Source organism: Centroberyx gerrardi, chromosome 3 (genome assembly GCF_048128805.1).
Source record: "Centroberyx gerrardi isolate f3 chromosome 3, fCenGer3.hap1.cur.20231027, whole genome shotgun sequence".
Classification (NCBI taxonomy): domain Eukaryota; kingdom Metazoa; phylum Chordata; class Actinopteri; order Beryciformes; family Berycidae; genus Centroberyx; species Centroberyx gerrardi.
Genome location: NC_135999.1, coordinates 35,002,811 through 35,029,586, shown reverse-complemented (window position 1 = coordinate 35,029,586; position 26,776 = coordinate 35,002,811). Strand labels below are relative to the sequence as shown.

Sequence of the window (26,776 nt, the reverse complement as noted above, 5' to 3'; positions counted from 1 at the left end):
AAGTTTATGCCAGAATATAATTGACAATCATCATGACAGTCAGGTACAATGTCACTGAACATGCTTGGATTACCCTCTAGGCAGACGTCACGGAAGTGACATGGTCAAATCACTCTAGAAAAATTGAAAACAAAGCACAGCAATCCTATCTGACTTTGGGGAGTATTAGTGTGTGTGTGTCAGTTTTCCCCTACATTCATCCAGTAGCAGTGGCATCTCACAGCTGGAAAACTGTCTCCACAGTTACAAATATGTAAAGACAATGATAATTCCTTCTGTTCTTAATGCTACTTCACAAAATCATATGTGGTACTTCCAGACCAGTACATCATTGTAAAGGTATTTAAATAAGAGCCACAACAGGTACTGGAGGTCATCCTGAACTGGGAAAGACAGTGAATTCTGTTGTGTTTACTGGTTCCTAAGTGTGTGCCATAAATCTCCAAGATGGCGCTGCGACCAGTCGCCACGGTGTGTTGGTGCGCTCTTTTTTGTTTGTTTTTAGTGTTTAATTCCGTTTATTGTGATTCCACTCGGACTATCTACACGAGGGACCAGATACTAAACATCAGGGACTCGACAACATCGGATTTATGTCCCAATTTTCTCGCCTCATCCATGGATTTACGGGACATTTTGGTCAAAGGCGCTCTAGCCCTTGGCCAAGCGGTGTTGCGGAGACGGAGACGGAGAGGCAAGCGCGCCAGGGCCCTAGTGCGCTTCAGGGAGAGAGGATTACGCACGCCTCTACCAGGAATACTCCTCTCAAATATCCGCTCACTGTGCAACAAAATGGACAAATTGCGTCTTCTTATCAGGACACATAGAGACTTTTCTCTCTCTTCTGTGTTTTACGGAATCGTGGCTGTGTGATTCTACACCGGACTCCACCGTACAACTACCCGGCTTCCAGCTCCTACGCGCAGACCGCAACCCGAAGCTTTCACACAAAACAAAAGGTGGAGGGATCTGTTTCTATATAAACCAAGACTGGTGCAACGATGTTAAAGTGATTTCACAAACTTGTTCTCCTGACCTGGAATCTTTTCTCATCAGCAGACCGTTTTATTCTCCCCGTGAATTCACTTCCTTTATACTGGCTGGCGTTTACATCCCCCCGCAAGCTGACGTGCAAGAGGCTCAACGCCAACTCGTCGAACAAATATTGGGAGTGGAGAGAGGGAACCCGTACTCCCCAGTTATTGTCCTCGGGGACTTTAACAAGGGCAACTTAACCCACGAACTCCCCAAATACAAACAGATAATTAAATGCCCGACCAGGGAGGAGAAGACTCTGGATCATTGTTACAGCACTATCAGCAGAGCTTATCGCGCAGTCCCCCGCGCGGGGGACTATCTGACCACGCTCTTATTCATCTGATCCCGACATACAGGCAGAAACTAAAACTTTCTAAACCTGTTGTGCGGAGAACTAAGAATTGGGGCAACAGAGAAGCAGTGGAGGAACTGCGTGACTGCCTGGATAACACAGACTGGGACATTTTCAGGACTGCTTCCAACAGCCTGGACGAATACCCAGAGGCTGTGACAACATACATCAGCTTCTGTGAAGACAGCTGTATTCCAACACGCACCAGGGTGAGTTATAACAATGACAAACCCTGGTTCACAGCAAGACTCAGACAGCTGCGTTTGGAGAAGGAGAGGGCTTTCAAGAGTGGAGACAGGGATTGGTTTAGACTGGCTAGATACACGTTTGGCAAGGCGATTAAGGAGGCCAAACGACTAAGACTGGACTCTAAGAAGCTGGAACAACAAGTCTCTGCCAACGACTCCTCGTCAGTCTGGAAGGGCCTACGGGAGATCACAGACTATAAAACCAAATCCCCACACTCTATGAATGACCTCAGACTTGCAAATGACCTGAATGAATTCTACTGTAGATTCGACAGACAATGGAACAGTCCTGACTCTGACCCTCACACCCAGCCCCCCTCAACAGCTTCTACACCTCTTCCTTTCAGCCAGGACAGAGACACCGCCCCCCTCCAGACCCAGACACCCCCAGACAGCCCCTGCCCCCCCCCCTAGCCCCATCACACCTCTCTCCATCCTGGAGAGAGACGTTATCAAGCTCTTTAAAAGACAGAACCCCCGCAAGGCAGCTGGACCGGACGCTGTCTCACCCTCCACACTGAAGCACTGTGCAGACCAGCTGGCTCCAGTGTTCACGGACATCTTTAACACCTCACTGGACGAATGCATGGTACCTGCCTGCTTCAAAACATCGACCATCATCCCCGTTCCCAAAAAGCTGAGGATCACAGGCCTTAATGACTACAGACCAGTAGCCCTGACCTCTGTGGTAATGAAGACCTTCGAGCGCCTCGTGCTGGCCCACCTCAAGGCCATCACCGACCCCCTCCTCGACCCACTGCAGTTTGCCTACAGAGCCAACAGGTCTGTAGACGACGCAATCAACATGGGACTCCACTTCATCCTCCAGCACCTAGACTCCCCCAGCACCTACGCCAGGATCCTGTTTGTGGACTTCAGCTCCGCATTCAATACCATCGCCCCAGCTCTTCTCCAGGACAAACTATCCCAGCTGAACGTGCCTAAGCCCACCTGCAGGTGGATCACTGACTTCCTGACAGACAGGAAGCAGTACGTGCGGATGGGCAAGCTTGTCTCTGAGCCCCGGACCATCAGCACTGGAGCCCCACAAGGCTGTGTGCTCTCTCCTCTACTCTTCTCCCTCTACACCAACGACTGCACCTCTAGCCACCCTTCTGTAAAACTCCTTAAGTTTGCGGACGACACAACCCTCATTGGATTAATCACCAACGGGGATGAGTCCGCCTACAGGAAGGAAGTTGACCACCTGGCTTCCTGGTGCAGCCAGAACAACCTGGAGCTGAATGCTCTGAAAACTGTAGAGATGGTTGCAGACTTCAGGAGGAGCCCAGCCCCAACCGCCCCCCTCACCATGTGTGACTCCCCAGTTAACACTGTGGAGTCATTCAGATTCCTGGGAACAATAATCTCCCAGGACCTCAGGTGGGAGGAGAACATCACTGCCACCACCAAGAAGGCCCAACAGAGGATGTTCTTCCTGCGGCAGGTGAAGAAACTCAAAATGCCGCAGAAAACGATGGTCCAGTTCTACACGGCCATCATTGAGTCCATCCTCACCTCATTGATCACCGTCTGGTACGCTGCCTCCACCGCCAAGGACAGAGGCAGACTGCAGCGGATCATCCGGTCAGCTGAGAAGATCATCGGCTGCAACCTGCCGTCTCTACTGGACCTGTACAACTCCAGGACCAGGAAGAGAGCGGGAAAGATCATCGCTGATCCTTCCCATCCCGGTCACCACCTCTTCCAAAGACTTCCATCCGGCAAAAGGTTCTGGTCTATCAAGACCAAAACCTCACGCCACCTGAACAGTTTCTTCCCCATGGCAGTGGGGCTCACAAACAAGCCCCCTGCCTCTCACTGACTCTCTACCTCTCATATATATACAATGCTTGTATATATGTTGTTAATATGTTGTTAATATTTTGTTAATATTTTGATATTTCTTGTATTTGCTATATTTATGTACCTATGCACTAACCACACCAAGTCACTTTCCTTGTATGTGCAAACATACTCGGCATAATAAAAGAATTCTGATTCTGATTCTGATTCTGAACAAGTACTGAGCTGGTTGAACAGATGGTATTTCACAGTTCACAGTTTGTTCTTTATCCTTATTGTCACAATGACACACATTACTCGTTGTCATTGTGTGTGAGTGCGTGTGTGTGTGTGTGTGAGAGAGAGAGAGAGGGAGAGAGAGAGAGCATGTGTGCATGGCCAGTCCGAGTTTCATACACACCACTCCACTCAAAGGTTAATTTAATACTAATCAGCACTGTAAAAATAAGGCTGGCCATTGATATTCCCTCTTCAAAAGAAAAACAAACTGTCAGAGCTATGATATAGAGAGTATGATGTTGAGGTTGCTGTGGCCTTTACGACTACACAGTGCCATTTAATAATTTCCAGGACAACAATATAGACCTATGTTACCTCACAGAAAGATTTACCAAGATTTTAGACTATTTACAAATCTACACACACAAACATACCCACCCACCGAAACGCAAAAGAATAAGTCATACAACTGACTCTTTGTAATGTCCAGGATTGTGTTTGTATCAGGTTTGTATACACAGTAGTGGTAATGAGGGGTCTACACTTGCTTATTCCAGTAATTGGGCACGGATGAGATCCCTCAAAGACAAATACAAGTCAAGAGCTTGTGATCTACTGGTTGGGAACACCAAACCTGATTCTTCCATGTAAATTGAGCACAGATCAAATATGTCCTCATCACATGGAACTAAAGTCACAAACTCGCAGCATTCTTTGCAAGTAGCCAGGTCATCCTCATTGACTGGAATAATATGGTCCTCAGTGCCCCACAGATGGGATGCCAGGTACATGACATTAGGTATTCCACTTGGTACGTTGGTGTTTGTTGAGGGTCGGATGCGATGGGCGTTCCAAACATCACTTATCTCATTTAAGTCTTCCTGCAAATATAGTTGAGGGGGAAAGTTGAGAGAATTAATGAGAAGCCTATAGAGCACCAATCTGTCAGTAACCAGAATCAATGTGTCATCAATTACAAATTAATTATGTGTTGTAACAAATTATGTGCTCAGCTGTACATGTTAGCCTATGATCATGAAGGGCTGGTTGTTCTGACATGGATTAAGTGTAATACTAGACTAAGATTTCATTTTCAATGGAGATCTCTGGAGATCTTTATCCACGTCCAAGCAACCAGCCCCTTATAATCATAGGCTAACATACTGTTATGTACCACTAAACATATGTATAAACATAGATTATGAACAATGTGAGGCAGAAAAAATGGCACATAAAACATCAAGTGGTCAAATCTATGTAAATTATCCACTGGAAAGTAGCCACATCCACATAAAGTTTTGATAAACCCGTTTTTACATGGGTAGGCTATGTGCCCAAGAGGCCCTTTTTCTAGGCATACACGTCTTATGTTCTCACAATTGTAATTTTACTCGTCTAGTGTAGTGCATGAGGTGAAATCTTCTGTAACATGTACGACAAATGTCAAATCAGTGCCATGGACAGCGGTCAAACATATTTCTCAATCTATGCAGGTGGTGGTAAATTAAATGTTTTTGGGGAGGCTTTGACATATGCAATCTATATTCTTTCCCCCACTTTTTAGGTTGGTTTGAGCTCTCTCTTATCCTTGTTTGGTCTTATGTGTGTAGGCCTGGATATTCCATTAAAAATGATGTTCCACCTCTCCAGAGTCAATGTACATGTGTTAAGCTTTTTTTTTTTTTTTTTTTTTAATTAAAGGCTTGTTAAAACTCTCAGCCAGTAGGCTATTGCCTATGATATGATCAGTGTAGTCAGTGGTGTTTGATGTCATGTCCAATCAGCACCACGGACAGTGGTCAAAACGGTGTCTGTTAACCTCTCTTCCCATCACCACCAATGACAACCACACTCAAACACGCATTCTCTCTCTCTCTCTCTCTCTGTATCTCTCTCTCTCTTTCTCTCTCTCTCTGAGTTTGATATCCTGGTAAATGCCCATGCCTCCATATTCAATCTAAAGTGTAGATTAAGTGGCTCATATTACAATATTATGAGTGTAAGTGGAATACCTGAATGATTGCCATGAAGCAAAACTGCACCAGCGCTTTGTCCAAGAAATCGCCTGTGAACAGTCCTTCATCCTTAAGTTCCCCCGAGAAGCTGGATCCAGTGTTCGATCCCTTCTTTTTGCATTTGGCCCCACCAGCTCTCGATTCTCTGATTTGATGTGCTTCTTCCTGTAATGTAGCTTCCGTCTCCAGCTCTGTTATCTTCATTGTTTCGCCGCAAATACAGTTGCATGTCTCTTACTGTCACATTCTCTGTACCCATATCAGTCCGTAAAAGCCTCGGGTAACCTCCGACCTGCTCTATCACTTCCACAAAGTAGCTTCCTATGACTTTAGGGTTGCTGTTGGTATAGGCTGCTTTCAACCAAATAATCCTACGGGAAAACCTGTCTATGCATCCATTAATGCATATTCCATATGGCTTGAGTTTGTCCTAAGAATCCATATGCCAGGGCCTTGCAACTGGTCAACTATAAAGTCAATCACATCTTCTAAGTCGGCATATTGACGGCGGTATAGCTCATTAGCTCTCAGTATCCTTGTTAGTTGCCTCTTACTGACAATAATGCCCCGTAATGCAAGAGTTGTCAGTATGTCCTGATAACTCATATCCAAACCAAAATAAAACCTAATCAACGAATCTCGATCCATTAGCACATGAACCAACAGCCTAACAAAAACTTAAATAAAAAGAAAAGGCAAAATTCAAGAAAACAGAAGCTCTGAGTCACAGTTGGTTGAAATCAATGGCTGGGTTTTTTGATGCGGGAATAATTGTTTTAATTGTGGGAATAATTATTTTGTGCGCACTAATTATTACGGAAAAAACACAAATCGAGGGAAAGAATTGTATCTCGTGCGCACGAATGGACTAAAACGTGTGCACGTTACAGTAAATCATGCGCACGATATCGAGGGAACGAATTGTATCTCGTGCGCACGATTTAACTAAAACGTGCGCACGTTACAGTAAATCGTGCGCACGATATAACTTTTTCTCTCCCAATGGCCACTCCCGGGTTCCGTAGAGACCAGAGACGGTTCAGAAAGTTGTTGTTATAGAGCATCTCTGGTGAGACACGTCTCGAGTCTTCTCATACCAGCAGTTGCGGTAATCATTTGGCCAATCAGAACTAAGATAACTGCTTTGTCGTCTTTTCCGCCACGATCTTGCGGTACTACAACTATAATGGACACTGGTTTTGAGGTAAGCCTCGTTTACTGCTAACGTAATATGCTGTTTAACTAACTCAACGTTAGGTAACTAGTTGCTAAAGTAATGTTACCTTGCCAAATCAAAGTTGAAGTGTGTCGTGATAAATTCTTCATAACGTTACCCCATTGTTTATATCCGGGTGGATAACTCGCACCTGTCGGCAGCGGAAATCGTTCGTTTTAAGCAGCGGTAAATACGAGTCAACTAAACAAAACATTAGCGATTATGCCGAAATCGGGTTGTGTTTGGGGCTGTAATGCCAAATATAGCTTGGTACATAATGGATTAGGTTTAGGCTTTTTCAGTTTTAAAGCAACCTAACGGAATCGGTGGATACAGATAATAGTTTACAGGCCGTCTGTATCTACAGAACTGGGTACAGGCTGACAGCAACCACTCATGACCGGGTTTTGCGGCAGGCATTTTCTTACAGGTCAGTAATAAAAATTATAAACGTCGCTGTCGGGTAGCATAACGTGCAAGCTTGCTAGAGTGACAGTAATACAGTCTCTCGGTTTTGCTAGTCCCGTTTGGGTCTAGCACAGCAGTAGCTCTGTTGTGACTGGCACTGCACTGCCAGTCCCAAGGCGTTCCATTAAAAACCATTCGGGTAAAATCGTGCGCATGAATGGACTAAAATGTGCGCACGTTACAGTAAATCGTGCGCACGATATAACTTTTTTTCTCTCCCAATGGCCACTCCCGGGCTCTGTAGGGTCTCACTCCAGTCTATGGGAAATTGTGCTAGCCACTTGCTGGCAGACCTCATACCTGAGACCCCCCCCCCCAAAAAAAAACAAAAAAAAACTCATCGGATCTACAGGATTCACGTGGATGACATAATTCAAAACGGCAAATTTCGCCGAAAAGCGACTAGTTTGCAGGTATGTATATACACTGTAATTACACGAATAATTACTTGGGTTACCAAATTGACCTCTGCCTCGTATTTTTCCAATAAATAGTTTATAGTTATAGTTTTCCTTATCAACTCGACCAAACTGACTACTTCCATTTTCTATATAACTACTACACAATTTCATGGTTCTTTCTTGGAAACTCCAAAAGATATTACATATCAACTCCACCATTGAACTCTTCCTCTATTTTCCCTGTAATAAATAGAGGAAGGCAGCAATTTTTTGCCCTGTGATTTTTTATGTGATTTTGTTTTACTCTTTAAAGTCGTTAATGTGAATGCTGGGAGTGACAGTGATAGCTAATGTCTGTGTGCATGATGAGACATGAAAATGTTTTACCAAAGTTAAAAATCACAGATGGGAGTGGTGCAGCTTGTTTTTTTAACGCTAGGTATCAGATGTTAAGGTTTTTTTCTGAAAAGAAGCCTCACATTAAAGGAATAGTTCAGTTCAATAATTCAGTCATTATCTACTCACCCCCATGCCAATAGAAAATTGGGCCAAAAAGTGACATTTTTGGAGCTTAGCTAGTCAACCATGAGTATTAATGAGACCAGATTACATTATTTGAGTAAATTGCCCTACAGCACATATCACATCTCATTACATCACACAAAAATATTAGGGATGGGCATGTTCATTTTTTAGCAGCTTTATATTTTCATATCTATTGATCCCAAACTCCCAAACATATTGTGCATTATCCATTCTAAAAAAGAAAACAAAAGAAAAATTCAAAGGTGGATTTCAATTCCATTTTAAAGGAATAGTTCACCCAAAAATGAAAATTCAGTCATTATCTACTCACCCCCATGCCCGCTGAAACTAGGATGAAGTTTGTCCATACAGCAGGCTCTGAGCTCCACAGCTGAACGATGTAGAAGCCTTCTCCAAAACAGTTGCTGGGGACCTGACTTGACTTCACGGTGAAAAAAATAACGGAAAATAACCATAAAATGGCTCCATGCAGCTCGTCCAGCATAATCCAAGTCTCCGGAAGCCAAACGATCCCAAAGTGACTTGAAAAGACCAACATTTACACCATTATTTAGCTGAAATCGCCACTCTAGCTGTTGAAAAGTTCATGTTTGCGCGCACCCGAGATACGAGAATGAGGAAAACTATGGCTACATTTCATTCCAGAGGGCTAATCCCTACGCCCTACACCCTGTGAAGTCACTTCCCTTCGTAGTGAAAACTCTGAAGGGCCGCAGGGAGTAGAGTTTCCAAGTAACGGTCGTTTGGAATGCCCTTCGACGTCATTTTTTGGGGCCATCGCATATGTGTCAACAAGGCAGACACTCATCAGTGTTGTGAGACTGTCCACAGGATAAACTGCTTTCACCAGCCATTTATCCGTTTCGCAGTAAGTTATAAACCTACTGGGTATGTCGAGTCAAGAAGATATGTTGTTGATAAAGTTAGTTACTTACACTTGTACGTGAACTGTTCGCTGCCGGTCGCCGCCATTGTTGTCGTCGGTTTCTTGATTAGGCTCGTGACGTCGCAAAGAATTGTGGGAGCAAAGTGACCATCGCCTGCTCACTTCGAAAACGACCGTTACAAAGGGCCCTTTGAAGGGGCGAGTTTTACACACTTTGGATTGGAATGCCCTTCAGTATGGCGGCGGTGGGCGTGGCCCTCATTATGTTCACTTTAAAGTGAAGAGCCCTACATTTTGAAATACAGCCTATATGTGTAACTCTTTTTCAAATTACCAGAAACAAGACTTCTGGTTTGGCCGTTCAGCCTTCAAAATAGAAGCACGAGAATTTTAGCTGTCAAAATAATAATAAAAAATGCCATAAAATGTGCAATTTTTAACTATAAACGCTGCATGTATTACACTGTGCAGAACACATACAGAACAGAGACTTAAGTGGACATCAAACATTAATATGGGTGCTGAATTATTGAATTTGACAATTAAATACAAAGTAATTGGTTTAAAACAGTATTTCTACCCATCTACCCATTCTACCCCAAATCTTGCGCTTTTATTTTGAAGGCTAAACGGCCAAACCGGAAGACTTGTCTCTGCTAATTCGAGCTAGTCTTACCTATCGAGGCTGGGATGCGCACAAACGTGACGTATTTTGAAATAACAGCTAGAGGGTTAGGGTTAGGGTTAGGTTTCAGCTAAATAATGGTGTAAATGTTGGTCTTTTCAAGTCACTTTGGGATCGTTTGGCTTCCGGAGACTTGGATTATGCTGCACAAGCTGCATGGAGTCATTTTATGGTTATTTTCCGCTATTTTTTTCACCGTGAAGTCAACTCATGTCCCCAGCAACTTCAATTGTTTTGGAGAAGGCTTCTACATCGTTCAGCTGTGGAGCTCAGGGCCTGCTGTATGGACTAACAAACTTCACCTGAGTTTCAGCTGGCATGGGGGTGAGTAGATAATGACTGAATTTTCATTTTTGGGTGAACTATTCCTTTAAGTAAGCAATCAATCAATCATTTGACTACTCGTGCCCATCCCTAAAATACACACACATATACACACCTTCATATTGGTCATTGTCCTGAAACTGTTCAGCATTCTTCTTCAGCATCACGTAGGGGGCTTCCTACACATGCACACAGACACACACACACACAAGCACAACTTAATCCATTTTATTTTTGCTTTATTGTGAATAATAATGTGTGCATTTGCCATATTACCAACATGATGCTGCTGTTGACCAGCTCACAATTTTATACTTTTTACCTGAACTGAACATTTACAATGAGTTTTGAATCAGTTTCATGAGGACAAAATGACTCCAAATGTTTATTTTATTACCAGTATAGTCGTAACGATGACTGTCTTGTTTTCCATGCCCATGGTGTCATTAGGGTAAAGGTCGGACTTGGTCACCACCATCTTATCCACCTCATTCCAATAGCCAATCTGCGCGCGCGCACACACACACACACACACACACACAAGGGGTTGCACTTGTTCTAACTAGCTAAATGCAATCATGGGATTCACAAACACTGACTCTACTGTTACTGTTACTTATTGTAAATAGCTAGTCTATCTACATGTATATGTTCATGTGTATGTATCTTTGCATGTCTATATATCTATCAGTTACCTTAACAGGTCCGCTGTTTTTCAGTTCCATGATGGTAACTGAGTAGTTCACTCTCTTCCCATACTGGTCGAACTGAATGTTCCCTGTTAAACCATCCACACGCACCTACACACACACACACACACACACACACACACACACACACAGTCATATTAAATAGCAGTTTCTATTTTGAATTGATTGAACTGAAAGTGTGTTGACCCCAGCCATGTTAGAGAGAGTTGTGCCATGAAACACACTGTTGACCAATGACATTGACTGTTGCTGTTGAGTTTAAAGATCATGGCAAGAGCTAGTGGCCACCTGTTGCAGCAACTGTTGTTATTTCAGCACTCAGAGAGTGTCTATATTCAATAATGCATTATCTTCCCCCTAGTTTAGCTACACTGATCTTGATCTCAAACCATTTCTGTATGGATCTCGCTTTGTGCACGGCTCATTGTCGTCATGAAACAGGAAAGGGCCTTTCCCAAACTGTTGCCACAAAGTTGTCTAGAATGTCACTGTATGCTGTAGCGTTAATATTTCCTTTCACTGGGAATCAGTAGAGTGCATACCATTAAGGCTAAGTCCTAATCTGCATTTCATCCCCTCTCTCTTTCTCCTGGTATACGCCAAGCTCAGATTCCTGTCGGACTGCCAGATGGTGAAGCGTGATTCATTACTCCAGAGAACGCATTTCCACTTGTCCAGAGTCCCTTAAAAAGTTCTAAAAATGGTCTGAAGTTGATCTTCCAAATCTTCCAGTGGTTGAGGTTTTCGCTGTGTGGAAATAAACCTTTTGCCAAGCAATTTCAGCCCATGAGGATAAACATGTTTAACCTGTTAGCATCCCCTTTGTGCTACTGTTGCTATAGTTTCAGCATCAAGTAATAGTATAATAATAGTATAATAAAGTTTTATATTACTGGAAAGTAGTCAAGACGCCCGTGCACAGCCGCTTATAATCAGGTGCTGGTTGGTCGCACAAGTACAAAATAGTCCATATAAAGAAATGATCCAACCGCACACTGTTAGACTTTGCTGACAGTATACTCACATCTTTATTTAACTCCAGTTTGCTTATATTACTGGCTCAATAAGAATGGAGAAAAAAAATGTCTCTACTCTCCTCAGTGGGCGGGATCTTTTTTCACAGTCACCTGTTTAAGGGCACGTTCTATCTCCACTCCCTGGGCCCAGGGCACTGCGGGATTGGCCAGGCAGTCCCCACTGTTGCCACGGCGACTCATGTCTATTCGCTGCTTGTGGAGGAAACGGAACGCCTCGGTCATCACCTGGACAGCATCATATGTAAGGGCTGAGGTGTACTGTAACACACACACACACACACACACACACACACACAAATTAAAATCATGTAATAATAATAATAATAATGATAATAATAATAATAATAATGATAAATATTATAACAAATGCTATATACATTTCATACAGTTGTGTACATAAAGTCTTGTAAATACACAACACAGAAGAAACTATAGAAAATAAGGCTACTGTATTGCAAAAAAAAAGGATCTCATCCACATGGAAGGCAATGTTCTCCCTGGCTAATCAGCAGGGCAAGTATCGCCTGGCATGATGGATCCAGCCCTGGATGGATCCCTGGATTCTCTTCCTCTTCCTTATCCTCCTCCTCTGCTTACCCTCACCCTTCCACTCCCTCTACCTCTCTCTGCAATGTTGCCATCCATTCCTCAAAACAGGAGACCTCACCTTTGACCAACAATTTAGCAGCTAGTGCTTGTACCTGCAAGTAGTCAGTGTAGCCAATTGGTCATTTCAGGTGAGCATTTTGAATGGCAGTGCTTTACATTTTGTTGTAATAATATAATCAATGTCTTGATCTTACCCTGATCCTAGTATCAGCTCCAGGATACTCCTTCTCTTCCAGAGCTTCCCATCGTTGGTCAAATTTTGCCACTACAGGGTCATCAAAATCTACAATCTGAAAGCCTGACACATTCGCTCCTCCATACTGGATTTTAGAGAGATCACCATCTACGAAACCCTGAAAAACACAGACAATAACACTAGATTTCACTTATACCTTTTCATTTAAATTAATAGCATTATTTTATATTAATTTCAAATGCTATGTGTTAAAATCTGAAACCCCAGACACATTGGCTTACCTGTAAATCACTGAAAAGTACAAGGTACACACACACACACACACACACACACACACACACATGTACACACACACACATACATACATACATATACACACAATTACATGCACACACACTTGGGTTTCTTCATATATGCAATTTATTTCAGGTGCTGTGATGCTCTAAGCTGGCACTAGTCTTAACAGACGAATAAACACACACACCTCAATCACAATCAGAGAAGCTACTTACATTACAAACAGAGTTTGGTCAAGTTGTACCAAGTCATATATAGAAAGTGTTTGGTCAGGTTGAACCACAGCCACAGATAGAGACTTACCAAGTTAGCGATGATATAGTGGTATCCTTTCACATGCCTGCCAATTGTGATAACCTGGTGGAAAAAGATAAGATAAGGTAAGATAGCACTTTATAAATCCCCTTGGGGAAATTCAGGTGCCACAGCAGCAACTGGCAGAACAGTACCAGGGAAAAAACATGTACAAGAAGATAATAAAAGAGAAAAGGTAAATATAAAAACTATAGAGACAGTGCAAAAATGCAAATGAATGCAAATACTACTACTACTACTACTAATAATAATAATAATAAATGTGTATCCGTATATATACAGTATACTGTATATATACATGATCAGTGGTCAGGAGTTCAGTCATTAGTGCCGGTGAGGGAAGGGGAGGGGGGGCTCTGAGGGGCTAGGGTCCAGGTACAAGTCATTGTGCAGGATGTGGGGGTGTGTGTGTGCGCTGGGTCGGGGCAGGGGGAGATGACGCTGCTCTCACAGAAGTGGATGTAATCTGTGATGCAATGGGAGAGAGCCTCAATACCCTCCCCATAGTCCTTCTGGAACAGCTCCCAGTCCGTGGTCTGGAAACAATCTTGAAGGGCCTCCTCAGCCCAGTCCTGGTGGTGGCAGACTGCTGCCTGACAACAGGCTTGTACGTCGGTACAAGGTGTATCAGGTTGTGATCTGATCTGCCGAGGGGGGGGAGGGCAGTGGAGCTGTATGCTTCCTTCACATTAGCATACAGCAGGTCCAAGGTCTTGTTCTCCCTTGTTTTGCAGGTCACACACTGCGTGAAGTTGGTCAGGGTTCTGGAGAGCGGGACTAAATGATTGAAGTCCCCATTAATTGTCATGAAGGCGCTGGGGTGATTTGTCTGTAATCCTGTGACTGTAGAGTGGATGACGTCACTATAGCGTGCCGCCACTGCCGACGGTGGGATGTAAACAATGCATGCAACAGCAATGGCGTGCGAAAACTCCCGGGGCAAGTAGTATGGCCTCAGACCCACAGCCAACAGCTCAATGTCTGGAGTACAAATGTGTGCCTTCACAGTAATGTGTCCTGGGTTACACCACCTGGAGTTAACGGCTAGACCTCCTCCTTTCTTCTTACCGCTTTGTTTCTCCCTGTCCGCCTGCACTAGCGTGAAGCCGGCTGGTTCAACCGAACAGTCCGGTATATTCCCATTCACACTGCTCTCCCGGTACTGACGTTGACTGTTCATCTGTCTTGTTGGCCAGCGATCTCACGTTCCCCATGACCACCGATGGAAGGCAAGGTTTAAATCTCCTATTCCTCTCCCTCTTATTCCTCACCCTCACACCGGCTCTCGTTCCCCGACGATGTCTCCTCATCTCCGCTGGTATTCCTGCTGGCGCTTCAGGCTGCTTTAGCCTGAAGCGCAAGAAGCGCCTCTTGCGTATAGACAAGCATTGTCTGTCCGTCTAAAACTTTGCAGATAAATTACTAGCACTAAGCATGGACCTAGAACGTTGAAGTAGTGCAAAATAATTCAAAGTAGTGCAATAAAATGGAAAGGTAAACAGAAATTAGAAAAAGTAGAGAAAAAGTGGGAGCTGCTATGACCTGCCACTCAACGACGGCTCCATTTTACCGTATCAAATAATAATAACATAAAAACCGTGCAGTTCTCTTGTATAACTTTACTAAAGAAGTCAGTGGGGAAATTTGGCAGGAAAAAACAACTGAAACTGCAAAGTGATATTTTTTTACTTGTAAGTGAAAGTGTAGTTTCAAGTCATGTTTTCTGTTATAAAGTGGTTCAAGAATTTTTTTTTTCTTTCAATTATCATTCGATATCATTTCGATTATTATTTGTTTTTGTTTTGTCTTGGCTACCCTTGTATTTCCATGGAATTATAAAGTTTATTTTGAAAGTAATAAATACATATTTAAAAAAAAATGGTGTAAATTTAATATACTAACTATTATTCTGTAACTATTATTTCAAAATGGCTTTAAATTTGGTGAAGAGCGCAACATGACTTCTTTAGGACTTGAAACTCAAAATTTGGGACTAGACTTGGGACTTGTCAGTCTTGACTTGACAAGGGTGTGGTCAAGCCTTTGCGTAGGACCAGTAACATATTGTGTTAAACTAAAAGAGGCAATCAGATCCAGAAATTCCAGACCATTATCTGAACAGCACATGAATATTAAAATCTCCCAGTATTATAAACCTATCATATCTGATTGTAACCAGAGATAGCAGTTCAGAGAATTTAGAAATTAGGACCCCCCCTCCCCCCCCAAAGAAAAAGAAAAAAACCACACACACGCCACTACACACTTCGAATCTAAGCATTATCCACACAAACAACTTAAGTCACACTGACAAGCATATTGAAGCTGAATGGAGGCTATAATCATAAAGAACAAAATAAGAATATTATTATGTAGGCTGAGGCTACAGTATTAGTCTATGTAGGCGATGCAGTTATGGCTCATAAAATCCTGCCGCATTTTCATCTGGCATTCTCATATCAATATGAATCCAACTGAAATAACATTTCCAAAAAAAAAAGAATTGTTGACCAAATCGGCTGGGGTTAACCGTTTTAAGCCTGTTGCCTAAACATTTTTATTTATACAGATCAGCACCGTGTGTTCACCAGCAGCCCAGCGGCAGAGAAGACGCGCTCTGACGGGACAGAGGTCGGGGTGTAGAGGCAACACTGCATTAGTGCTGTCAGCCTGGGAATCCTACCTGGTAGGCTTCCCACCAGTCCAATGGATTTGTATCAAGTGGTGAAGGCATTTCTTGCAAGTAGCTCTCCACTACGGTTTAATGGTCATTTGCGCAGTTGGACTAACTGGCTGCGATGACACAATTCAAACAGTTGTTAGCGGTTAAAGGATAAGGCTGGTGTTTTTTAATGCATTGCTTACTGTCAACAAATCCTATGAAAATAACAAAATTAGCAATGATTTTGCTTTGCCAACAAGTCTCGTCCATGTAGCCGGTGCCCAATGAAGCCACGTCCCAGCAGCCATAGAACTCCATTGTATTAAAAAAACGGTTAAAAACACGTCAAAGAGCCATGCCGTTGCTCTGGGCAACATATTTCATCATCGTGATGCACCGGCCAGCTGACTTTTTCCTCAAACAACTTAATAAGCCGACTGTAAACACGTTTTCAATCTCAGGAAAGTAGTTCCGTAGCGCCGAAAATAGTCCCCGTCGTAATGAAGAATTTGTTCCCATTTGAATTTGAATTGGTAATAACTACAACAGCCTGATTTTTCATGGTAACAGTTAGCGATTTTTAAAATTGAAACTGTCTTTGTGAGCTGTATTTCAAGGTTTTTAGCTTACAATTGGAGCCAATTAATTCTGGGTTGACGGCTAAAAAGGGAACGTGGGAAGTCAGAAAGTAACGGGAGTAGAGCAAACGCATTGTTGATTTTGTTATTTTCATAGGATTTGTTGACGGTAAGCAATGCATTAAAAAACACCAGCCTTATCCTTTAAGGTTAATCGACGTGATACATAGCAAACAATAAATCGATCATCGATTTTTGTTGAACATCCCTAGGCGGCGTATACGCTGTGTATGTCTGACAGTGGATAGGGATATTAAAATGTACAATGTGTGATTGTCATGTCACTGAATTACTATTAGGGATATTGTTAATGACCACCAATTCTAGTAGCCATTTGAAGAATATTGATCGGGGGTGACCGAACTTTGTGCCAGCAGGGGGAGCCAGCCACAGAGAGGAGGAAGAACTTTGTCTACATGTGAGTGAAGAATATTGAATAGTAACCTGTTCCATGATGTCTTTGACTTTGTCTTGTTCACAGTCCAGGATGATGCGTCGTTCCTTACGGATCTCCAGGTCCTAAAATACAGAAAATATGATAATATGAATATGAATAATGAAGCATCTGATCAAGGAATGAAAACAATATAGCAACTCACCTAAGAACAAAACAACACTTCAGAAGGATGTAAATGGACAATACCTTTTTCAAACCATGATATACATGAATGACTGCACTATGTATGGCCTCTGACTAACACATACAGCATGGGTGAAAAATTATATTCTCTACAATATTGGTATTAATGAGAAAGTGACTACACTACATTCCTGGCAGTTATGTGATACTTCTAAAAAGCTACTGGCTATGTAACTTGAACAGTTTCTGCAATGTAAGGTAGGCTGAATAAAATGCTGTATGCTAGGTCCGAGTTCTACCATTTAACAACCTCCATCTAAACATCCAGAAATCAAGTACATTTACCCAAGAAGGATTGGAACAGCATGTATCACCAACCATCAACAACTATATAAGGTGTGTGTGTGTGTGTGTGTGTGTGCGTGCGTACATTATGGGGCAGATTCCAAAATCAATGTAAATAAATATAACTGCATGGCAGCAATGCACCGGAGTTCACTACATGAGGACAAGAGATGGGAATGACCTGGTTGCTATTGATACATTTTTGGAGCATATGGAGTTACAGTTACAGCTGGAATTCTTTCTTTCTTTCTTTCTTTCTTTCTTGTTCTCTGCTAAAAGTGTCTGCAGCTCAGAAACCAACCGTAAGTCCTACAGCAACCATATTTGGCAGGTGGGCTCCTATGGTCCCCCACTACTCAAAAGATGTCTGTACTCTCAAGATGATGTCTGTAAAGCCATGTGTAAATTGATTAATGTAGGACACTAATACAGTTATAATATTCTTTCTGAGGCTTTCAATATGGGTTGAACTATCACCTATGACCAATCACTTGTCCCTTTGTTTTGTTTCCCCACTGTGGCACACCGAAGTGGAGGTTGGCAGAGTGGTTAAGCTCAGGTCTTCGGACCACATGGTTGTGAGTTAAAGTCTCTGAAGAGCTGTGACCATTTTGAAGTTTCATGAAAAGTAAATCAACACTAAATCACACAGTGCAGAAAACTCAAAGCAGGAGTATGACATCATCTGTCAATGGCAAAATACCTGATTGGCATCACTAATTGGGGTGTGGCCAGAAGTTTCAACCCATAGAGAGCAGTGCAGCAGTTCTCTGGCCCATGTGACTTACTATTGTTTAATTTGTTAATGGAGAGCACTACAATGTTCTACAAAAGTAACAAGCTAGTGGTCGTTACATTACGACCAGATGTCAAGGAGCAAGTCAAGCACAGCAAACTGGAATAGGTTAGGATGAAGACAATGATGGCTTTGATTCACATCATTTTTAACCAGCACTAAATAAATTACATTGAAGCTCCATGACCGGTGATGTCTTCATTTGTAGGACATTTAAGATTAATTCCTAACAACTTCGTTCAAACAGACACGCTTTTACTCTGAAACATGAGGTACGTCCTGTCCGGAAGTTAGAGCCTGTCCTGTCCACAACCCCTGCAACACTTAACTCCTTTTCTGTATTGACAAACTCAAAGCAAAAAGGAAAAATGTACTCTCTTTCCTTTTCTGTGGTGTTAACACAAATGCAAATAGCAAAAGGCAGTAAAATCTTTTTTTTTAAATTTATTGCACTTAAATGAGTAAAACAATATGAAGGTACACGCATTCTTAATAGAACTTTAGTGCAATGTTACCTTTCATCTTATGCATTTAAAAATCCTAGTCATTGAAAAACCCTGATGAACTTACCACAACATTCAAAACAAGGGAACAGAAATACTAATGCAATTTATTGATTGACAGACAGTGAATTGAAGTGCATTTGATGGGTCCAATTACAAACTTCATATTGAACTTTGTTGAGCTACGTCCAATCAATGTTCACTGACTGAGTTTGGTTTTGTTTTTTAGGGGTTCAAGCACGTAGTGTTGGAACCCTATTGTATTTGCTGGAATTCTATTATTTCTTTCTTTCTTTCTTTCTTTTGTCTTTTTCTCCCCTAAAAGTGTCTGCAGCTCAGAAACCGTAAGTCCTACAGCAGCCATATTTGGCAGGTGGGCTCCTATGGCCCCCACTACTCAGGCAAGGCAGCCCATGCACATTGACCAGATGGTGGCGCTATAACAAGCAACTTTACATTTACAACCGTCCTCTTTCAAAGTTGTACAACGGTTATTCATAGGCCAAATGGTTTGGCTTTTATAGACCAATAAACTTTAGGCCTCTGCCTAGGGTCCCCGAAACTCTGGAAACACCACAGGCACAACTGCTGTTTGACAAAATCATCCAGCAGCCTACAGCTGCATAAATAAATAAACCTTAATAGCAAAAATTATATTTACAGTAACAAGGGCTGTTTGCAGGGCAACAGTGTTTAGAGACTCGTAAGACCTCTGTCTGTGTGAAAGGTGAAATAGCCAATCACATGCAACATGGACAGAACCAGAGCAGCATATTTAAGACAAGATAAAACTATACTGATGGGGAAATTCGCAGCAGCAAAAGTAAGATGATTCAGCGAGGAAAAATAATAGAATATAATTACACAACTAGAATAAGCAATATAAATAGTAATAAATAATAAAAACCAAAGCAGTAGTGGGAAAGAAATGGATTGCTAACATCAAGGTTCTTCTCTCAAGAACTAATAATTATAATGAATAAATATGAGCCATTCAAAAACATAACAGTGAAAAGCAACGCTGCTGCCAAGGCTACAGAGGACTGCAGCAGGAAAACTGCAGATAGTGTAAATGTGTAAATAAATAGGCTTATCACTTCCCCATCATTAAGACACAGTGGGCATACTTTTCATTGATACAATATTGTGTCATCACATTGAGGCTGTGGAGGCTGTGTTTTCACAAAGTCCACCTCATGTTCCTCAGGGTAGTGATAAGAATGTGGATGCAATCTATGGTGCAAATCACTCTTGGAAATCCTATGAAAAAAAGTAAGCACACTTAATATGCAACAGTACATTTAATTAATTATTGCTAACTATAGTGAACTAATGTCAGCTACCTATCTTTTATAGCCAGAGAGGACATGGCCTGGAAACGCTACAAACATTCATATCTCTGATCTAATAAATCATCAGGGAAAGAAAAAAATGTTCAGAGAGGGTTTGAATTCAGTGTGGAAGCTGAGTTATCTCTCCCTATTATCTTTTCAGTCTCTCTTCACTGTGAACTGTCTAAAGGGCACTTTCCCCCTAATTAATATTAACATGTAATCCAATCTAGAAAGTACAGGTATAAAATGGAATGCGACTACTTAAAAAAAAGGACAGAATGAAATTAAGCAACTTTGAAATAACAATTAAAGGACCTCACAAAATTAGTTCATTTGTTAAGCAAGATAGTTTCTATTTCCATTTTCTAGCAACTAAGAAAAAATGTTTTTTATCCAAGATAAGAAAGCACTCAATATTTCTGGATTATGCCACTTGATATGTACAAGTGTAATAATAATAGACTCCATATAGTGGAAATGCTGTGGAATAAATGCCCTTGAGACTGGTTAAAAGCCCCTTTTTGCTTACAGTTTCAATAAAATATTAAACTTTCTCATTGGTGTCTGTTCCATCCCTTTAATTTTATTTATATGGCATTTAAGTTACAAAATAAACATGAACATATGGTTAAAATCCCGTTTCTTGTACAGTTTCACAAAATGTACTTTCAGAAAGCCTGAAAAGAACAATTTTGTAATCTAAATTAGACTACTAGTGAGAAATAGTCCACAGCCTTATTTCTTCTACTTTCATTATTAGGCCACAGCCATGGTCCAAAATTATTATGATTAGGCTTATTTTCATTGCAATCAATGCTAATTCTATTGGAACAGTTTAGTATAGGCAAATAAAATTGTGTCAAATTGTTATAAATTAATAAACAAATATCATTACTGTTTTTTGTGTTTTACTCTGATTTATGGGTATAGTGTAGTCATAATGAGGGACCGTTGGGGCAAAACCTTGTAGAAAATCCCACATTTCAGCTGGGTCAGAGGATTGTAACGCCAGTTAAGATGGAGCTGAAGCTAAGCCTGAAAAATAGCCTGACTGCGACCAAGCTAGCCTGAAAGAATAATTTCCCAAGCATATTTAAACCTGCTTTGTGGAACTGAATTTCCTGAAAATAAGCCTGGTTTACTGAAAAAAAGCCTGATTTATCTGTTATCTGATTTTAACTGTTCTTTAGTTCTAAGTATTTGTCTCCGCCTAGTGCTATGTTTTGGTAGTACAGTTCACGTACAGCATATAATCAGGTCAAGTGACAGGAAGTTCCTCTTTCCTTAGGGTCAAGAAGCAATGTGGTCCTGTGTTTTTAGTTTGTTAGCATACAGTATGTATCTGCATCCATTACTTTCTAGCAGTTTGAGTGGCAATGCCAGTGAGTGCTGACTGTACTTTCCATCTCCCCATTCCCACTGGGGTGCCATACTATGTACTAGCCTTGTCTTTTCTCTTGTTTGTAATTCGTTACATAGGTTTTTAAATGAATGCCTATGTTCCTATGATATGTGTTGTGTTGGACAAAACCACGTAACACGTCATGTCATGTTGAATGCTCAAAGCTAGAATGAGCCCCGATTTATTCTTCACCTCCCAAGCACCCCTGCATACATGAACTGCAGTGCCCCCTAGTGGAGCACCTAACATACAGGTACATAGACTGTGTAATAGACTGAGAAGCTATTACTACATCTCCCTTTCTTTGAAACAACAGAACTCTTTCATAACATGTTTTTTTTTTTTTTTTTTTTTCAAACAAACCTATATTCCAACAATGGTGACGGAACATATACAGGTCAGGGTGGACTACCTGAACCTGTGGCTGAGGGTCTACGGGATTATTCTGCCCACAAGAGACCCTTCAGTGTTAGGTACTGTTAATGTGGAAGTCCATTAAGTATGGTGGGGGGCGGCGCATCCTCTCAGGGTACCGACGTGGAGAAGTTGGAGGCGCCGCTGCCCTCGAGGGAGCAACTCCCAGCTGTCCTGGTGGGTCTAGCTGTCCAGGTGGGTCTGGGATGGCAGGATCTGTTAGGTCCTCGTTGTCTGGCTGAGTGAGTGTGAGGTCTCTGCGATTACGCCTTACTGTGCGGCCTTGCACTCGCACATACTAGGACCGAGGTGTGTGTGCCCACTGATGCACGGTCCCTTTTTGTTTAGAGTCACGCACCCAGACAGTGTCCCCCGGGTTTAGGGCTGGGAGGGGTTTGGCTTTGTAGCGAGCATCGAAGTGAGCCTTCTGCTTCCACTTGGCCTGCTGGTCTACCTTCGAGAATGCAGCTAGGTCAGGCCAGGCTGGTGTGAGGAGCGACGGATGAGTTGGCACCGTCGTGCGGAGTCGTCTTCCTTGGAGGAGCTCTGATGGGCAGTAGCCACTGGCAAGGGGCGTGGAGCGGTAGGCAAGTAGTGCCAGGTAAGGGTCAGGTGATTTCCTGAGGAGTTGTTTGGCTGTACGTACGGCGCGTTCTGCTGCGCCATTGCTCTGGGGGTACAGGGGGCTGGAGGTCACATGTGTGAAGCCCCAGGCCTTTGCAAACAGTCGGAAGGTGTCGGAGGAGAACTGGGGTCCATTGTCTGTTATTACCTGCAGGGGGACACCCTGGCGGGCAAACCAGGACTTGGTGCGCTCGACAACTGCTTGTGAAGTCGTTGACAGTAGTTTGGCGATCTCAATGAACCTTGAGAAATAATCAAACATGACAAGGTACATGGAGTTATCCAGTTGGAAGAGATCCGCCCCAACTTTCTGCCATGGGCCATTGGGGGTCTCCCCAGGGAGGAGAGGCTCTGGAGGTTGCAGTCTGTATTGTGAGCAACTCTGGCATTTTTCAACAGTCTCTTGTAGCTGCCTACTAAGTCCTGGCCACCAAACAGAACACCTGGCTCTTTCCCTGCATTTTGTGATGCCTTGGTAGCCAGTGTGGAGTTTGTCCAAGATGTCGTTTTGCATCGACGCAGGGATGACTAGCCTAGTTCCTTTAAGTAGCAGGCCCTGGGCTATTGTGAGGTCTCCAGAGACGGCCCAGTATGTCTTAAGGGCGTTGTCTCGCTTAATGTCCTCCGGCCATCCTTTAAGACAGTATTGCACCACCTGTCTTAACAGCTCGTCTGCCTGTTGTGCTTGTCTCAGTTCTGTGAGGCGCCCCTCTGTGATGGGCAGTGAAGTGAGTACGGAGTTTATGTACCCTTTGACCTGCTGCTCTTCTGCGTTATCCTCGGGTGCGCGAGAGGGAGTAACTGGCGCCCTGGAGAGCACGTCTGCAGTGGCCAGACTTTTACCCAGGACGTGTGCGATAGAGAAGTGAAACCTCATGAGTCTCATTCTGAACCGCAGTATGCGGGGAGACAACTCATCGAGGTGTTTGGTCTTTAGGAGGGCAAGGAGTGGCTTGTGGTCAGTTTCCACCTGGATCGTTAACCCCAGTATGAAGTCCTTAAAGCGTTCACAGGCCCATGTTATGGCCAGAGCCTCCTTTTCGATTTGAGCGTAACGCTGCTCGGTGGGAGAGAGGGCCCGGGAAACGTATGCGATGGGGCGCCAGTCGGATTCTTGTCGTCGTTGGAGGAGGACTGCCCCCAGGCCATAAGAGGAGGCATCTGCAGAAACCTTAGTCTCATTGGAAGGGTCATACAGCGCCAAGCCTGGTGGGGTTGTCAGCTCGTTCTTTATGTCATTGAAGGCTTGGCATTGTTGAGGCCCCCAGTACCAGGCAGTCTCCTTGCTCAGGAGGTCTCTAAGCGGCTTACTTTTCTCTGCCAGGTTAGGGATATATTTCCCCAGGTGGGTGACAAGGCCCATGAAGCGGCAGACTTCTGGAACGTTCTTTGGTTCTGCCATCAGCATGAGGGCCCTGACTTTATCAGGGTCGGGCCTGACTCCGCTGCCGTCAATGATCTGTCCAAGGAATTTGACCTCGGCCTTTGAGAACTCACACTTCGCGTTCAGGGTGAGACCCGCTCGATGCAGCCTGTCCAGGACAGCCATGAGCCGTGCATCGTGCTGTTCCTGGGTTGCAGCAAATACAAGGATGTCATCCATCTGGCATACGACACCCTCCAGACCCTCCAGGAGCTGGGACATGCGCCGCTGGAAGTGTTCTGGAGCCGAAGAGATCCCAAAGGGCAATCTCCGGAAGCAAAAGCGCCCAAAGGGGGTGATAAAGGTAGTCAGGAGCATCGACTCAGGAGAGAGAGGAATCTGCCAGAAGCCTGACTTTGCATCAAGCTTTGTGAAGATCTTAGCGTCCTTCAGCTGGCCGAGTGTGTATTCAACACATGGCAGGATGTGGAGCTCGCGGCAGACATTTTCATTCAGGTTGGTGAGATCAACGCAGATCCTCACTTTTTCTGTTCCATTGGGGACCACCACCATTCCGGCACACCAATCAGTGGGCTGCTCAACGCGTGAGATGATGCCCAGCTCCTCCATCCTGAGAAGTTCCTCTTTGACTCTGCCCATGAGGGGGAGAGAAACTCGCCTTGGAGTAGTCAAGGCAAAGGGTTTAGCATCGGGACTGAGGACAATGTGGTACTCCCCTTCAAGTTTGCCTATGCCCTCAAAGAGCCCAGGGAAGTGTCTTTTAGCCACCTGTTCCACACTGCAGGAGGAGGAGTTAATGCTGCTGATGTCGGCTCTCTTAACCAGGCCCAGGGCAGTAATGGCAGGGCGGCCTAAAAGGGCTGTGCAGAGGCCACGGACCACGTAGATGGCCTGCTTTGAAGATTGTCGGCCCACTTTTATGTTGGCTGTGAACTTTCCCCTTACATCCAGTTTGATTCGACTAGGGCCGTAAAGTGGTTTTGTTGTGTGCTGCAGGGGCTCCGTTTGTAGACACTGATAGAGTGAATCTGATATTACAGTGACATCGGCACCTGTGTCTAACTTAAACTGAATGTTATGACCACCCAGGCTGACATCTGTAACCCACGGCTCCTCAGCATCGACCTCGATAGAGCCAAGGAATGCAATTTCATCGTCGGGGTCCTGTGACACCTCTGAGAGTACCGGGCGGGACCTGCAGACCGCAGCAAAATGACCCTTCTTCTGGCAGTTCCTGCAGGTTGCCTCTTTTGCGGGGCATGATTGTCTATTGTGTGAGCTCCTGCCACACCACCCACATTGCCTTGAAGTTTGAGTTTGGAATTTCTGACTCATCCCAGCCTTGATGTCGTAATCAGTAGGGTGTGATCTCAGGGTGCTAGCATTTTTAAATGGATTTCCCTTTACTGCTACAGCGTCCACCGCCTGCTCAATTTGGCTTTCATTTTGAAGAAGGCTTTGCTGTTTCTTAACAGCCTCATTTTGAAGAGTGTAAGGCCTGGATCCATTTGCAATTTTTCAGATAACTTAGCTTCTCTGAGACCAACAACCAACCTATCCCTAATGAGCTCGTCACGTATTGGCCCATACTCACAATGTTCAATCAGCTCATATAATGCCTTGATGAAGCTATCAATGGACTCACCCCTCTCTTGGACTCGCTTGTGGAATCTGGCGCACTCAAAGATCAAGTTGCGCCGGGGGATGAAATGGTTGGAAAGTTGCGTTTTGACGGTATCATAATCCTTCAGCTGGGCAGCCGTGATATCCCTGCATCTGATAATAGACTCTGCCTCTGGCCCCATTGTGTACAGTAGAGTGTTAACTTGCTTCTCCTGCGACTGTGTATCCAAGCCCGATGCCTGGCGAAATCGTTCGAATCTGCTCAACCAAAGCGGCCATTCCTCTGGGCGAGTGAAGTCGAAATCCGAGGGTGGGGAGATCTGGAAAAAAGCCTGATGGCTTGCTTGTGGTGGATCCGTAGACATGCCGAAACTCACTGAGTGGCAGGTATATAAGGAAAGTAAACTGCTGGTTCCTCGTCTTGTAACCACACCTACAATATGTAACACTAGCGCATCTATGGTAGCTTTAGCATCTCTTTGTCTATGCTAATAAATGTCTCGCCTGTTACTAGGCTACTCACTCGCCTGTTGCGTGGTTAGTTGGTGTTACCAGCTCGTAAGTGCACGTTCTTTGTGGATCCGCTTTTAGTTTAAATTAAGCCACTTCTGATACCATGTTGTGTTGGACAAAACCACGTAACACGTCATGTCATGTTGAATGCTCAAAGCTAGAATGAGCCCCGATTTATTCTTCACCTCCCAAGCACCCCTGCATACATGAACTGCAGTGCCCCCTAGTGGAGCACCTAACATACAGGTACATAGACTGTGTAATAGACTGAGAAGCTATTACTACAATATGCATAGAGTGTGTGTGTGTGTGTGTGTGTGTGTGTGTGTGTGTGTGTGTGTGTGTGTGAGTGCACATCTCTGTTTGTGTTTTTAAGAATTTATGGAGTGTGCACCTAGAACAATGCAGTAAATCTCATTTTTGTGAAAGCTGAATGTGTGTACGTGTACCTGAAACAGAGAGCGATAGGCTTCATCTTTCCTCTCGTCTTTCAGGTTTCCTACATTTATTGCTGTGACAACCCACTTCTTCTCTGCTGCGGTGTCCAGAATCACCTGAAGAGTGGACAGACCTACACACACACACACACA

General features: G+C 43.6%; 1 protein-coding gene across 4 annotated transcripts in view; it reads right to left on the bottom strand.

Annotated features, from left to right (window-relative positions):
• LOC139917980 (glutamate receptor 2-like) overlaps positions 1-26,776 on the bottom strand; it is a 129,998-nt gene that overhangs the window by 46,132 nt on the left and 57,090 nt on the right. For all 4 annotated transcript variants that reach the window (XM_078282750.1, XM_078282749.1, XM_078282751.1 and 1 more), the window contains 8 exons: positions 26,636-26,757; positions 17,113-17,187; positions 13,357-13,410; positions 12,755-12,913; positions 12,042-12,209; positions 10,900-11,004; positions 10,602-10,709; positions 10,320-10,383 (listed from right to left, as the gene is read on the bottom strand). In XM_078282750.1, the coding sequence (XP_078138876.1) occupies positions 10,320-10,383; positions 10,602-10,709; positions 10,900-11,004; positions 12,042-12,209; positions 12,755-12,913; positions 13,357-13,410; positions 17,113-17,187; positions 26,636-26,757 (855 nt within the window). The remainder of the gene's footprint in view (positions 1-10,319; positions 10,384-10,601; positions 10,710-10,899; positions 11,005-12,041; positions 12,210-12,754; positions 12,914-13,356; positions 13,411-17,112; positions 17,188-26,635; positions 26,758-26,776) is intronic.